Here is a 13,206-nt window from a genome sequence, read left to right as displayed (position 1 = left end):
CTTGTTGAAGTTATGTTTAAATGAAAGTTCAAATTTCTGGGGAAAAAAATAAGAGCAGTAAACTTTTCTCAAGTGCTGGATATTGTCAACTGTTTCTGGACCTCCACTCCAAATCACTTCCATTTATCTTTTTGTATTATGGAGACTCTAAAGCTAAAAACTACGTTTCCAAGACCCTTTGTGGCTAGATGCAAATTAGGTTCCACCTGGGAGAGGTACTTAGGAAATTTGGAAGGCGGAGGTGAGGAATGCATCCTCTTCCTGCTCCTTTTGTTGTTGCCAAGCAGGAAGGTAGAAACTTGAGGTTTATTTGCCGATGTCTCGACACGAAGATGAGAGGCAGTGATTATGGTGCAGAAACAGCCTCCTGACTTCTGGATCTCAGTTAAGTGTGAGCCCTTGAAATCAGTCGTCTCATCGTGGCCCCTGAGTTCCACTCCTCCAACCATTACAATAAGCGCCAAATTCCCTGTATTAAATTCCTTTCTGTTTGAAATACCTAGAGAGGTTCATATGTGTGCAGTGAATGTGTAATGACAAACAACATAAGTTTTGCTCACAGGCCTCCCTGCTCTCTTCCCCTAGCCACTCTCTGTAGAGCAGCCAGGAACATCTTAAAAGAACATCAATCAGATCATGTCACTTCCTTAAAACTATCCAGTGCCCTCCCATGGCATGCAAAAGAAAATCCAGCTTCCTTCCACAGTCTACAAGGCCCTGCCCAGTTCTATGTCCTGCCCAGCTCTCTGTTCTCATTCTTGGTCACTCTCATGTGTTCACCATGCTCCCAGCACATCTGTAACAACTCTGTTGCTTGAACACATCAAGCCTTATTCCCACTGTAGGACCTTTTCATTTAAGATTCCCACTAGGATAAACTGTAGGTGTCTTACTGGGGGGCCTCCTGGGCCAGGAGCACCTCTTTCTCCTGGAAGCCCTGGATCACCTCTTGAGCCATTGTAGCCATTTATGCCAGGTGTGCCTCTGGGTCCAGGAGGGCCTGGGTGCCCCTACAGGAAACAAAATTTTAGGTGAAGCATTTTTGCCCAAAAACTATAACACAAAGGTTATGCAAATATGGGGACCCAAATTATGGCAATTGTGACTCACATGTTGTTTAATTTTGTGAAATGTCCTCTCTGCCCACAAGTATCATGTAGAATAGTAAAAATAAATAAATAAATTTTAATGCACCCAATTTAATTTAATTAATTTGGAGTATTCCAGAAGATTTGGAAGAAACCTTCCTTGAAATCCTTAGACAGACTCTAATGAATTGTGAAGCACCCAAAATACCTCTTTCTTCTTTCATTTGATTTTCATATCAGAAATGAGAGTGTTGAGCCCACTTCCACTGTTGGGACTTACCAGCAAATAAAAACTTTCATTATGAGTATACATTTATTTCCAGAACATTGTACTTGACATGTCAAGTATATCTAGCTCCAATTTTTGGTTTTCTCTAATCTGTTTGAAAACCTTGCTCTTCAAGTATAGTGTTTTGGTCTTGGAGTTATTACTATACAAAATTGAAATGCAAGCACCCTTTCACACACTAAAATTAGAAAATAGTGAAAAGTTTGTCCTATATATGTATTTTTTGAACATGCAATTTTAAGGGTTTTGATGAGTGTTTGTCCCTTATTTTAAAAAGATGGCAAAAATTTACAGATACTTACAGGTATGCCGTCTAAACCTGGAAATCCGGGGACACCAGTTGGACCCTAAAATCCCAGAAAATAAAACAAAGACATAAAAGTTACTAAATTATTAGATTAACAAGTTGATTTACTTGAAAACAAGAATAATTAATAACTCTGTTAAAAAACACTTAGCAGTCACTGTCACCTATCTTTACATTAACGAGCTTAAATACTAACCCTTAAGAATCAACCTTTTGTACTTTTCTTTTTGTATTGAGGAAGCCAACTTGGCAGTATCAATTCAAATAAAACATTCAACACCCTATAAGCCAAAAATTCAACTTCTCAGAATCCATCTATCCTAGACAAACAAACCCCTAAATGTGCACACAGGTAATTTATAGGATTACTTTTGCACATTTGTGCTACACAATGAGGGGTAGGATCTCAAATTCTCAACAGGGAATAAACTATAGTTTTATCCATACTATGGCACAATATGCAGTATTTTTAAAGGAATAAGTTCAATCTACATAAGTTGATACAGAATGATCTCTAAGCCATATGGTTGAGTAAAAAAAGAAAGACTCAGCATAATATATAATATTTTTAGGTTCTTTAAAAAGCCATAAAATAATACCATAACTGCTTGCTGTGCACGCTCGTGTATTTAAGTGCAAAGAAAAGGTCTAGAAAGGCATGCTCCTTTGGAAAGGGGTTAGGGAATGAGGGCTGATTAAGGAAGAGGAGTTGAGACTTGATTTATTACGTGTGATTATAAAAAATGTGGCATAGTGGTGCTGGTGAGTGGTTAATATGAATCTTTTACTTAAGAATAGACTTACCTTATCTCCTTTGTCACCTGCTGCTCCAGGAGGGCCACTGTCACCTCTCCTCCCTTTCTCTCCTGGAATTCCAATGGGTCCTGGAGGTCCCAGGGGTCCAATAGGGCCCTGCAACCCTGGTAGTCCCGGTTGACCCTAAGAAAAAAGATTTAAAAAGGGGGATTGATTCCTAAGTAGCATCTTCTAACAAAAATATATGGTCACTTGAGCTTAGAGAAGACTGAAATGTTAGAGTTTGAGCAGATTCTAATAATAGAAGCACAAATGATCAATTAATTACAAAAATAAGAAACAGCAACGCTGCCTTTTTCAATCTGAACTTGTCATACGATAAATTTTAATTACTACGTGTGAGTACACACACACACATAAACTGATTAGAGTTCTCTTACTATTTTCATTCTGTCAATGACATTGATAAATCCTGAACTGTTTAGTGAAGCAAGGAACTTAAAAAAAAAAATCAAAGACTTATTACCAGTACATTAGTGATACTAGTGAAGAGTGGGGAAAAATAGATCTTTTATTTACTTCAAATGGCTAACGATTTGTCTGCCCTTTTAGGGGGAAACATTTCTTTTTCAGCTGCTTTTACTTAATTTCTTGTTCATAATTTGGAAGCAAGTTCTCCACGCCACAATCCAACTTTCCATGAATGAAAAGGTCGCCTCTTATTTCAGGTGAAGTTTCACGAGCTCAGATCTCCCCCGAACCCACAGTGGGAATGCTTCTGGCACAAAGATGAGGAACTCCCTTTTGGCCTGTTCTGTTGCATTTAGACAGACTGACACTGAATTAATGCTCAGTTCTTGCCTGTGAGAGGCGGCTGCGGGTCTCATAGCTCTTTCCATTCCGGACTAAGGAAGTTTAGCCTCTGAGGAGCACGCTCCCTTGTCCTCCATGATATTGCTCCCTTCTCTCTCTCCACAATCCCTACATGCACGGTTCCCTCCAGGACTGAAATGTTAAATGCCACAGATTCCAATACCCCCACTTCTATGTCTCAGCTCAGCCTTCTCCTCCAGCTTCCAGATGATCACGCCTCACTGCTTTCTTAACATCTCCTTGGGTACAATGGAACCTCCAGCTTAAAAAGAAAAATTCAAGATGGAACTCTTGATTTTGCCCCCAGATCTGATTCTCCATCTACCTTCCCCGTCTACCCATTTAACCCAGCCAGAATCCTGGGAGTCATCCTTAACGTACTTCTTTCTGTCATCTTTACATTTAATACATGATCCATTGGTACCATTTCACTTCCGAAATAGATCTGCAACTCACCCACCTCACTGTCCTGTTGCTGATGGAGTAGGCTCCAGGGAGCCTACTGCCCTGGCCTCCTAAATGGTCTCCAGCTCCCTCTACTCTCCTCCAAGCGTCACTCCACACAACAACCCCAGTGACACTTAAACAGAAGTCAGATCACGGCACTGCCTGCTTTTTCAAACCCTTCCTTGTCTTCTCACTGCTTGGAGAATAAACCTCGTGCTTCTTACCTTCCAGGCCTTCCAGGGTGTGACCCCAGATTCCCTCGCACCCACATGCTGTGCCCACCCCACACTCACGACTTCCCACCACATGGCTCTTCCCATCTTAGGGCCTTGTATATGCTTTCCCTCTGCACTGCTCTTTCCCCACATCTTCACATGTCTTGGATCCCAGCCATACTGCCACCTCCTTAGAGGCCTTCCTTGACCTCCCCCTCCAGTGAAGTAGGCTCTCCAACCATTCCCAACCCCATCAGTCTCGATTACAGCATCCTGTCCATTTCTGTCTTAGCATCTTAGCATTTCCTATTTTTAAATTATGTGTCTGCTCCTCAGTTTTTGTTTGCCTCTCCAATTAGATATGAGCACAATGAGGGCAGGGATATTTGCTCCCCAGTTAAGCCTCCCATCTCCCATAGGCTTTGGCTCAGGAAATTCCTTTCAAATAAATAAGGGATAGATGGACTGGCAGCGGCGATGCTCACAGGCCGAGCCTGACCCCCCATCTGACTGGACACACTCCACCTGGGCCCTGTGTAGTTGGGAAAGTTATTTTTGAACTTTGAGAAAAGTAATTCTATCAAAGGTAACCTTTATGACATATAAATTTATTTTATACATTCAAACTTACTTTTTACAAAATAATCAATGTACAGGAACAAGGATTGAATGAACTCAAAAATCTAAAATCAGGGTTTCTAAATGACACTTCTAGACTCAACATTCAATCTCTGTCTGTAATTTGATGTGGGTAGAGTGTGTCTTTGATTCTGATGGTTTTTTAAGTAACTCACTTTGCAATCTTAGGACAATATTCTACATTAAATAAAGAGAAGCTTCATAACGAGAAGCTTCTAACAAAGCTTTCACCGATGCAAGGTGATTCGGCCACACAACCCCAGGCACTGTGGTGTCTAATGTGTTCAGTTGTGCTGTCTAACACATTTCAGAGTCCATGCTGTATTTCGTTACAGTTTGAAAACGTCCTTGGTATTGATTTGAAGCCAGATGTTCACCTGTAATTTTCTGTGCTTTTTAAAACTTTCCAAAGATTTAAGAAAAATTATTTTATACCCCTTTACCCCCTCAAACAACATAGATAACTGCATTTGATGAGCAAGTAAATCTTGGTATGTGGAGAGAAAAGCTAAATGGATTTCAGGAGATATCTGCTTAGATCAGATCTCTTAAACTTCTGGGCAATTTTGAATAATTAGTGCTGAACTCCAACAGTGCACAGGACCACATACAAGAATATAGGGCTGCCCCTTGGAGGTTCAGGTCCCAGGGCAATGTATATTTTGCAGAGCTGCATCTACATAAAAATCTGAGTCATCTGAAATCAGTGCGTCAAGCACCATTCTGGTGACCCAATCTCATGCAATCCCGTGAACAAAATCCAGCACTGGTAAGTGGAAATGTTCTGTTAGCCAGCCATCCCCCCGAAACCAGGGCTCAGCCATGAGGCTCCAGACTAGCCCAGAAGCAAGAAACCCAGAGCTCCTCATGTGGACAGCTCCACATCGGATAAAGGGTCATAGAGCACCAGGAAGAAAAGAAACAGACCCTGGGACCCACCCAGTTCTGGTACACACTTGAGGAGCACCTGACAGGGCTGCTGGCCTTGGTCAGGCCCAGACACAGGAGAGAGACAGGGTGGTGCCCTGCCTGAGGAATGGGGCCCAAAGGCAGGAAGAGCCTGCTTGCCCTGGTTTAAGGACAACGGCACAAGGATATTCACTGCAACATTATTCATAATTTCATGACAAACTGGAAATCCCATAAAAGTCTGCCCAAATGAGACTGATTGAATAAGTTATGGCACCTTCATACAATGGAACACCACACACAGCCTGTCTTAGTCTGGGTGCCCCAGAAGTAAAATGCAGGACGAGGAGTCAATGCACACAGTATGTTTGAAAATCAAAGAGATGGGGGGAGGAAGCAGGGATGCGACACAGAGAAGGGAAGGCAGCCAATGAGAGTCCAGTATCAAGCCAGTTACCACTGTGTAGGCCTGAGGGAAATGTACAGGGCCGGGACATTAAAGAGACTGAGGTAGACCTGTCTGGGCCTACGTACAACATCCTCGGGATGCTCATGAGAAAGAAACAAAGTGACAGTTTCCAGGCTCTGCAGCCAGCCCCCTGCATCTGAAGCCCAGGCCCACACTTACTAGCTGTGTGGCCCTGGACATGTTTCTTAACCTCTCTGTTCCTCAGCTTCTTCATCTGTCAGTGGCTCGTGGACATAAAAAGAATAATGCAGGTAAAGTATTTAGCATAGTTCCTGGCATGATAATGCTAACTATTGTTATTACAGATTATTATTACTTTTAATAGTTCAGTGTTAAATGGAAAAAAGCAAGCCATATGTCATATGATCCCACCTGTAGAGAAACAAAAGGAAATTTTCTCTAAATATGTTTTTATACATGAACATTTTTAGAAGGATATACAAGAAATGGCATACTGTCGTGTCTCAGGAGTGAAAATTCAAGCCTGGGCGACGTTACATACTATTTTGCGAGCATCTTACCATCAGCAAACATGACTTTTATAATAAAGATTAATTACCATTTCTCTTTCACCATTAAGTTATTGACTCAACAAACATTATTGACTCGACTCAACTACAAATCAAAATTGTCCTTTATTTGTACTTTCCCTTTTCTTCATGCTTTTTCATCAATGTCATAATAGCTACTATTTATTGAGTATCCATACAAATACTAAGACCTTAGAATTTTCAAGGAAGCTTAAATGCATAAATATTTGTTACAAAAAAGACAACAGTAACATATGAAATATAATTATACGGGCACAAACCATTTGGGGGCATTTTGAGGGCAAATCAATTTACTCTAGATATTGCAAGAATTCTAAAGCACAATCTAAAAGTAAGAATAAATAATGACTTCAGCAGACCTTTTTTACCTACGTTAATTGATCTTACTTACTTAACATAAGTTAAAAACTCCCATTTTTCCTAAATATAAGGCTCAGGAAATAACTGCTTTTTTTATTAAGTTTGGGAATTATCTTTTCATCTTGCATGTAATTTATAGGAAAACTCCTCAAATTATCTTTTGTGAATGCTGTACTTTACAATAATGTATTACTTAGAAATATAAGGAAATGCACCTTCAAACATAAAAGGGTAACTGAGAAAGAGACAGCCAATTAACCAGCTATAAATCTCTTTAACGTGTTTCGTTTTAGACACGCAACGCTGAATCCAGTGAGCTAATGGAACTTTGGGGAGGAAAAAAAAGGAGTGGAAATGTTTAACACAGCAGTAAAAATGACAAAACTCCATTCAGTATAGAAATGTGCCCTGATCTGAGAAAGTGCCATCTAAAACACTTTTGAAAAGACATAAAACAAGGACTGGTTATTTGCATTATTTAATGACACCGATCCCCCTTTGGGCCCCATCTGTTTCCTCCTCCTCTGCCCCGGATCTGTCACACCGACTTCCTTGTCATTCCTGAATGAGCTTTGTTCTGTTCTTTCACAGACTTGGGAGTCCTATCAGGAGTGTCCCTCCTATTCACCCCAAGTCATCTCTCAAGATGACCCCCCCGATCTCCTGCCCTCCCCCCAACACCCCCTTCAGATTAGATGCCTCTCCAAGATGCCTCTGTAATAACACTTCCCACCTGTTAAGGTGATCATCTCTTTATCCCTCCAACCCCACACCCACTGGACCATGAGCTCCCACAGGGTAGAATCTAGGTGTCCAAGGTCATGACGGTAAGAAAGGCAGAGAACAATAAACACTTAATAAAATAATACAGTCAGCCCTCCCAACACCATCACCCAAGGAAGACACGTGTAAATGAGAAAAAGGAGCTGCTTTCTTGTCTCTCTGAACTGCCATCACCAGAACTTTGGCGGATGGTAATTATGTGGATTTGGCAATGGTTCCACACCGAGGGGAGCAGAGCACAACCCACACCATGAGCAAGGGTCCTGAACGCAGTGATGCTGGTGTCTTTTTGTCGCTCAGATGTAACACAGACATTACTATGCCTTCATTTCAACCCTACTAAACAGCAAATCCAACCTCTACTTTGCAAGTGCAAAAATTAACATGAAACACTAAATGCCTGCATTTTTTATGGCTGTTGGAAGACTTGGTGGTTTATTTTATATTTAGTGCTGTTTTTTCCTATTAATAGGTATTTTACTATATGATAAGTTTTGTAAAGAAATACACTAAACCCTAAATAACAGTACTAAATCTGCTCACGGAAATTTCCCAAATACCGATCTCTGAAACAATCATTATTAGTTCACCCAATTCGAGTAAATAATTCATCCACAGCAATGTAGAGATTAATTCCATTTTCATTAAATTATTTCCTATAAAAGAAGGGGTCAGGACAAAAAGAGTATGTTTACAAGCAAATATTTGAGCTCACTTATTCCTAGGGCTATAATAGAATTAACTTCAGGAGGAAGCGGCATATATAACAAGCCCAGAAAAGCCATCTCTATAACTAGAGAATCATTAAATAATCACAGAAATTTTGCATCTTTAAAAGAAATTTTTTACGAAACGTTTTACTCCTAACCACGCACCCTCCACCCACAAACAATGACATGATATGCAATGAATGACTACACTGGATCCAGACTAGCAAAAAGAAAAATAATGCCCACTGGAATGACTTTCAGACATAGTTTCTCTAATATTTTTTGGCTACTGTGTGCACGGAATTGCCTCTGTGGTTTATGACATTCGTTGAGAGACGGTGAAGTCAGAAAACAGATTCACTGAATCCAGAAATGACAATCGGCTTGACAGCTGAGGGAACTTTGGCATGCCATGGGAAGCCACCAGGTCATCTCTTCCTTTCTACTCAAAGACCAAGTTGACACAGACCCGTTAGATGTCCCTCCCGACTGTGGACTGTGGCTACAGCGGGACTGGGCTCCCGGGCCAGCTGTACAAATAAAGGATGAAGGCGATTAAAGCGGACAGAGTCGCATGCCTGCCCAGCCCTGTGAGGCCGGAGCATTCCTTTAGGATTCTGTCCCTTGTTGAGTGTCCACGACAGGCATGTCTCTTGAGCAGGGCTAAGATCAAATTATTTTTATTTCACAACATCTTGGTAGAAGAGACCAACTGATAAGAGGATACGTTCTTTTTTAAAACCAAAATTTCCAAACCAGCCTTTTGGGCTGCCACTGATCTGCTGGCCCCCAGGGACCAGACCTTTGGGGAATGACAGAAGTCTAAGAAGCCCTTGGTCATTTTAGCAGTGTGAGGGCTGGGAGCAATAACTACAGACAGACGACTACAAATATGTGTACAATCACGCTTCTTCTGCAACTGCTTCCTGCTCTTTCCTGAGATGAATCCGTGCAAAGCAGTATAAATGAATGTCCATTCACTCATTCATTCGTTAATGAATGAATGAACAAATGAATAACAAAGACGTTTCTATTATACTAACTACATATAAATTTCCAAATTGCCCTTGGCCTCTAAGACCATGACACTGATCATCAAAAGTGTCACAGGAAGAGGAAGGAATTTATCTATTTAAGCTTAGTTATGTGTCTACATTTCTCCATAACTTATCTCATCTACTCCAAACAGCAACACTAAGAAATGTGGATTATTATCCCCATAAGGATGAGGAAAGCCTACTCACAGGATATAGCTTACTCAAACTCACATTCCTGGTAAGCTTGAGTTCATACCTGGACCGGTCAGTTTCTCTCCAGAAGCTCTCGTCTTCCCACTACCTCCTCCTGGCACCAAATGGAGGGTCCCTCCATTGTCACACTCACACCACGCCTGCAGGGTCATTTCAATTGCTTCCACCCTCACCTTATTTTTAAACTTTTAAAAATTTATCTCAATGTACTCTATGTTCTTTTATAAAGCTTTTTAAGACAACAATAGAATTCATCAAATTAATTAAAGATCTCCATATTTGTGGTTCTCTCAAATCTAATTTCCCAGTTCCATCCTATATCCTTGTTTTCTAGAAACCTTCTTGAATCTTCTTCCTCTGTTAATTCATACTCATCATGTCAGAAGCTCAGCTCATCCCTCCCAAACTAGTTTCCCAGCCTTCTTCTTCCCTGACGCAGCCGGTGGCAACTTCATTCCTTCCATCGTGTAAGCTCATCAACCAGCTGTCAGCTTGGCTCCCCGTCTTTCCCTCATTCTCCACGTCCACCCCGTGACCAAGTCTATCACATCTTTCTTTGATTAAATCTCACGTGTCTGTCTTACTTTCACCCCACTACGGCAACCTGGGTCATGGTCTCGTCATCTCACATGGGTTACCCAAGCACAAGCGTCCCTCACTTCCTTAGGCCCCATCTTCTCCCCACACCCACATACCACCATCAACTCATCTCCAGTCTTCCCTTCCCTGTGTCATTGCATCAACACCTGCAGTGGTTACTGTCTCCCTCCCATCACCTCAGCCAGCCCTATTCCCTATGATGCCCACGGCTGCACTCTCTGCTCTAATCACACTTGTGTCTTCTGTTTCCCTGAAGTGATAGCAACCTTTCTCCTTCTGTAGTTCAAGTTCTACCTTCCTCCAATAGAAACTAGGATGATGATGCTGATGATGATGATAATAATTATAACTGCGATTATTCACTGAGTACTTACTCTGTTCTAGGCACTGACATGGCGCTGAACATTGTTCTTACGGAATCCTTACCTCCATAAAGAAGAACATCATCCCTGTATCTACTTCCTTATTCCCAAACGAGGCTCAGAGACATGAAGCAAGTGACCCAGAGCCACTCAGCTATCAGCTGGGGAAGCAGAGATTCAAACCCAGCTCCTTGGACTTCAAAGTTGCTGCTTCCCTTTTCATCCTAATCGTTACCAATCTCTCTCCTAAAAACTGTCATATCCACCTTAAAACAATTAACACCTAAATAGACTCATCGCCTATTTTTCATTATTGTTTGGCGCATGCTACTTTAGTTAACATCTGCTTGGGGTGATGTCTTCTTGTAAGATCTTTGAGGCCAGAGATCCACATGCATTTTTATCACTGCACCTTGGCCACTGCCTTGCACAGTATAAATTCTAAACATATACTCACAGAATGCTGAGTAGATTAACGCTTCTATAGTTAAAATTAATAAAGAAGCCTTCAGCAGCACCCTTCCTACCTTCTTATGCTTGATTGTAATTCAAGTATTAAGCCACTAGGTGACACTATAACATCACTTAAACTCTCCAACAGGCTTCAAGGCGAAGCATAAATCCTTTAGCAAGTGCCTCCAGGGTCCTTTCCTATTAGAGCAGGAAAAACCGTTGGGTATCAGAAAGGGTAATGAAAATAAATAACAAAAAGGTGTTACTCAAAGAGTAGACAGTGCAAGGAGACAGGACTTCGGTGGCAGAATATTTTGTACGTGAAGTTCACCTCACTTGTTAATGAGGGGATAAATTGGTCAATTCAGCCTGGAGTAACACTGACCAGGGATTTTCAGCTGTGTTCTTAAAAGGCAGCACGGTGCAATGGAAAGAATACTGCACTGAGAACCAGAAGACATGGCTTTGCCCATGAACAACAAGGTCATGCCTTGGACCAGGTCATCCAAGAGTGGTTTTCCAATTTTTTTAAAGATGGCGGGCGTAACATCAGCCCAATATCACACACCTGCCATGGGAACTGAACGAGGCAGTGCCGAGAGCTCTTGGTCCAGAATCCAGCTGACTCTCCCTCCTTCTTCCTCGCTCTGTTCTCCTGGAGTCCCTGCTCCTTACCTGCTCCGTGTTTTTCTCTGACCTCTGTCTTCTGGGCTGGCTCTCCCTCCTCCTGCTGGGACTCTCCTGCAGCTCCTCAGGGCTGCCCTGGTCTCTTCTCACTTCTCACTTTCTCTTGGGCAAACTCGTCCATTTCCATAGGGTTAATCACTGAACAATCCCTCCAATTCCCTCCCGAGCCCACACCTCTCCTCTGAGTTCCGGCCACATTATCCGACTGACCTCAAGCTCCACAATGGACTCATGATCATGGACTCATGGTCATCCCCCCAGATGTGCTCCTTGGCCATACACCACTGTCCACACAGCTGCTCACCCTCACCTGGGAGTCCCCCTGCATGCCTCTAACAGCCCACCTCCAACTGTCCCACATGGAGTCTCCCTCTCATTCTTGTCAATTCTGCCTCCCGAATATTCCTGACACCCATCCGCTTCCTCCTCACCTCCATGCTCACCCCCTGGCTAAGCCACCATGACCTCCCACCAGTGGTATCCAAATAGGTTTCCCCTAATGGTCGTCCGCCCACTGTGTTCTCCAAACAACAGCCAGAATAATCTTCTCATGACATAAATTCAACCTGCTTCCACCCTTCTTAAAATCATTCAAAGCCTTCCTTATTAAACAGGAGAACCTGTTCTGCTTTTTCAGCTGCATCTCATGCCAATTGCTCCTCACCTACAATGATCAAACCTTTCTGGCCACATTGCAGTCCCTCGAACATGCCAGCCCGTCTCCTGTCCACTTCAGTGCCTAAGGAGAGGCTGTTCTTTCTGCGCAAATACTTGCAGTGGGTTCAATGATGGCCACAAAAAGATACGTCTATGCCCTAACCCCCAGAACTGTGGCTATCACTTTAGACAGCAAAAGATGTGATAAAGTTAAGGACCTCGAGAGGAGGAGTTTATCCTGGATATCCAGGTGGGTCCTCGATGCCACTACATGTACAGAGGAAGATCTGATACAGACACACAGAGGAAAAAGCAATGTGAAGATGGAGGCAGAAATTGGACCGATGTGGCCACAAGCCAAGGAACGCTAGTGGCCACCAGAAGCTGGAAGAGGCAGGGAACAGATTCTCCCCTATTGCCTATTATAAAGGGAGTATGGCAAGATCCTTGCTTTTGGACTTCTGGCCTCTAGAACATGTGACAAAATAAATTTCTGTTGGTTTAAGCCACCAAGTATGTGATAATTTGTTACAGCAGCCCAAGGAACTAACACGACGTATTTCTTTCAGGCCTGTTTCTCTGTCTGTTCTTTTCCCTAATGCACCCCAAGCAGCTAGGACAGTGCCTGGCGCTCACCAGGCCCCAGAAATAACGGCCAGAGGGTGAATCTCTGGCTCTCTTGCTGGACTCAGAGCTCTGGGCTGCAGGGACTATCTTCTTTATCACTGAGGCCTCACAGCCTCGTCAGATGCCTGGCATGTGGCACATGCCCAAAGGCTGTTTGCTGAATGAACGGAGTGA

General features: G+C 42.5%; 1 protein-coding gene across 6 annotated transcripts in view; it reads right to left on the bottom strand.

The window, feature by feature from the left end:
- The window catches only part of COL4A4 (collagen type IV alpha 4 chain), a 116,273-nt gene that overhangs the window by 72,582 nt on the left and 30,485 nt on the right, over positions 1-13,206 (bottom strand). For all 6 annotated transcript variants that reach the window (XM_070489578.1, XM_070489576.1, XM_070489574.1 and 3 more), the window contains 3 exons: positions 2,489-2,623; positions 1,680-1,724; positions 894-1,010 (listed from right to left, as the gene is read on the bottom strand). In XM_070489578.1, coding sequence (XP_070345679.1) covers positions 894-1,010; positions 1,680-1,724; positions 2,489-2,623 — 297 coding nt within the window. The remainder of the gene's footprint in view (positions 1-893; positions 1,011-1,679; positions 1,725-2,488; positions 2,624-13,206) is intronic.

Source organism: Equus asinus, chromosome 19, assembly GCF_041296235.1.
Source record: "Equus asinus isolate D_3611 breed Donkey chromosome 19, EquAss-T2T_v2, whole genome shotgun sequence".
NCBI lineage: Eukaryota > Metazoa > Chordata > Mammalia > Perissodactyla > Equidae > Equus > Equus asinus.
The sequence above is the reverse complement of the archived record's forward strand: the minus strand, read 5'-3'. Positions and strand labels throughout refer to the sequence as shown.